At 52.4% G+C, this 2,299-nt stretch overlaps 1 protein-coding gene across 1 annotated transcript; it reads right to left on the reverse strand.

The window, feature by feature from the left end:
* Positions 1 to 808: 808 nt before the first annotated feature.
* LOC122152992 (olfactory receptor 14A16-like) lies at positions 809 to 1,744 on the reverse strand. The gene has a single exon (XM_042789121.1). It carries the CDS (start codon positions 1,742 to 1,744, stop codon positions 809 to 811), a length of 936 nt encoding a protein of 311 aa, XP_042645055.1.
* Positions 1,745 to 2,299: the final 555 nt, after the last annotated feature.

Below are 2,299 nucleotides of genomic sequence, written 5' to 3' on the forward strand. Positions count from 1 at the left end.
AGCTCCTGGGGCACAGAGGGCTCTCAGCCTCCCCATCAGCCCCAGGGCTGGGCCAGCCATGCCATGAGCAGACGCAGGCCAGCGTCTCCCTCTCTCTGCTGCTCTTCTCTCCAAGAGATCCTGATTGCCCAGTGCTGGCAGCCCCTCTGTGCCCATCCCTCTCCCCAGCACAAGACTCCTGCACTGGGGGCTCCCCAGGCAGCTCCTGCTGTGCCAGCCAGAGAAAAGCTGCCCAAACTGGTGCCTCCAGAAATAGGTCTGCTCTTGTCGCGGGATGTCACCTCAGGCACGGCCCTGAGCTGGCGGTGCTGCTCTGCAGGGCAGTGGTGGCTGAAAGCCACGGGGAGATGGTCCCAGGGAGATCCCCATGGATCAGCCATCATTGCCATTGCACTGGGCACCCCACGTGAAGGGGCAGCACAGGCCTATTCCCTAACACATCCCCCCATGCCCTCCTGCCCTGAACCCCTGGAGAACCCCAGCACAGCAGCACGCTCAGAGGGGCAATTCCTTCAGCCTGTTCCTGACCTCAGCTTTGGAAGAAGAGACCAACCTCCAGACATCGGTACTAAGAAAATCCCTTTTATTATGGTTATGTGGCACGGGAGGCCAGCTGTCTGTCCTACCAGACACACGCACAAAGGGCTCTGGGTCAGAGAAGGTGGTTCATGTTTCTGAGGAAGAAGAGTGACTGCAGATATTTCTAGAAAAAAAAGATTTAGACAAATAAAATGATCAATGTACGGTAGGATTCAGAGATGAATTTGAAACAGTTCTGAAGAAAAAAAAAAAAAAAAAACAAAACATTTTATTGCTGGTGAGAGGAAACTGACTGAACCAGCTTCTTCAGTGCATCCTTGATCCCCTGGTTCCTCATGCTGTAGATGAGGGGGTTCACTGCTGGAGGCACCACCGAATACAGAAATGACACCACCAGGTCCAGGGATGGGGAGGAGATTGAGGGGGGTTTCAGGTAGGCAAACATGCCAGTGCTGACAAACAAGGAGACCACAGCAAGGTGAGGGAGGCATGTGGAAAAGGCTTTGTGCCGTCCCTGCTCAGAGGGGATCCTTAACATGGCCCTAAAGATCTGCACATAGGACAGCACGATGAAAACAAAACACCCAAATCCTAAACAGACACTAACCACAAGGAGCCAAACTTCCCTGAGGTAGGAATCTGAGCAGGAGAGCTTGAGGATCTGAGGGATCTCACAGAAGAACTGGTCCACAGCATTGCCTTGGCAGAGTGGTAGGGAAAATGTGTTGGCAGTGTGCAGGAGAGAACTGAGCAGCCCAGTGCCCCAGGCAGCTGCTGCCATGTGGACACAAGCTCTGCTGCCCAGGAGGGTCCCGTAGTGCAGGGGTTGGCAGATGGCAACGTAGCGGTCATAGGCCATGATGGTGAGAAGAGAAAACTCTGATGGTAACAAAAATAGAAACAGAAATACTTGTGCAGCACATCCCAAGTAAGAGATGTCCCTGGTGTCTGTTAGTAAATTTAACATGGCTTTGGGGAGAGTGGTGGAGATGGAGCCCAGGTCGAGGAGGGAGAGGTTGAGGAGGAAGAAGTACATGGGGGTGTGGAGGTGGTGGTCGCAGGCGATGGCGGTGATGATGAGGCCGTTGCCCAGGAGGGCAGCCAGGTAGATGCCCAGGAAGAAACAGAAGTATAAGAGCTGCAGCTCCCGCATGTCTGCAAATGCCAGGAGGAGGAAGTGGGTGATGGATCTGTTATTTAACATTTGCTTTGTCTGGACATATGAGCCTGTTCAAGGAGGAAAGATGACAACACATTAGGGTATATTTCTCTTATAAATATCAACACCCTCTGTCCTTATCCCATCCCAGCCACTACATGGCAGCCCCTTTTTTGAGATCTTCCTTCAGCTCTGTAGCTGGAGCTGTGGTAGGTGCTGGACAAGCATTTCATGAGGGGAAGGGTTTTTGCATGCTGTCTGCCAAGGAGTCAGATCTTTGTGTGACTCTGTCAGAAAAACCTGCCCTAACCCAGAAGGGCTTGTCAGCATTTGCTCTATCTGTGGTGAGGAATGGGGAAAGCAGAAGACAGGCTGAGAGGGTTTTCTGCTGCACTCAGGGAGAGCAGAGTGAGTCAAGTGAGGCAAGAGGATTTTCTGTGCCTTAGTGCAGAGTGAGGGCAGCTGGTCTGTCTTTCTGTCTTGTTCCCGTCTGCCCTGAATTACACCTTTCTGAGTTCAAGGGTGATTACACTCCCATGTTACCCTGAAAATCAACCAGACACTGCTGATAGCAGAGGGATCCTCTGCAGAGCACCAGAT

This window comes from Tyto alba, unplaced genomic scaffold (genome assembly GCF_018691265.1).
Source record: "Tyto alba isolate M040663 unplaced genomic scaffold, T.alba_DEE_v4.0 Super-Scaffold_15, whole genome shotgun sequence".
Classification (NCBI taxonomy): domain Eukaryota; kingdom Metazoa; phylum Chordata; class Aves; order Strigiformes; family Tytonidae; genus Tyto; species Tyto alba.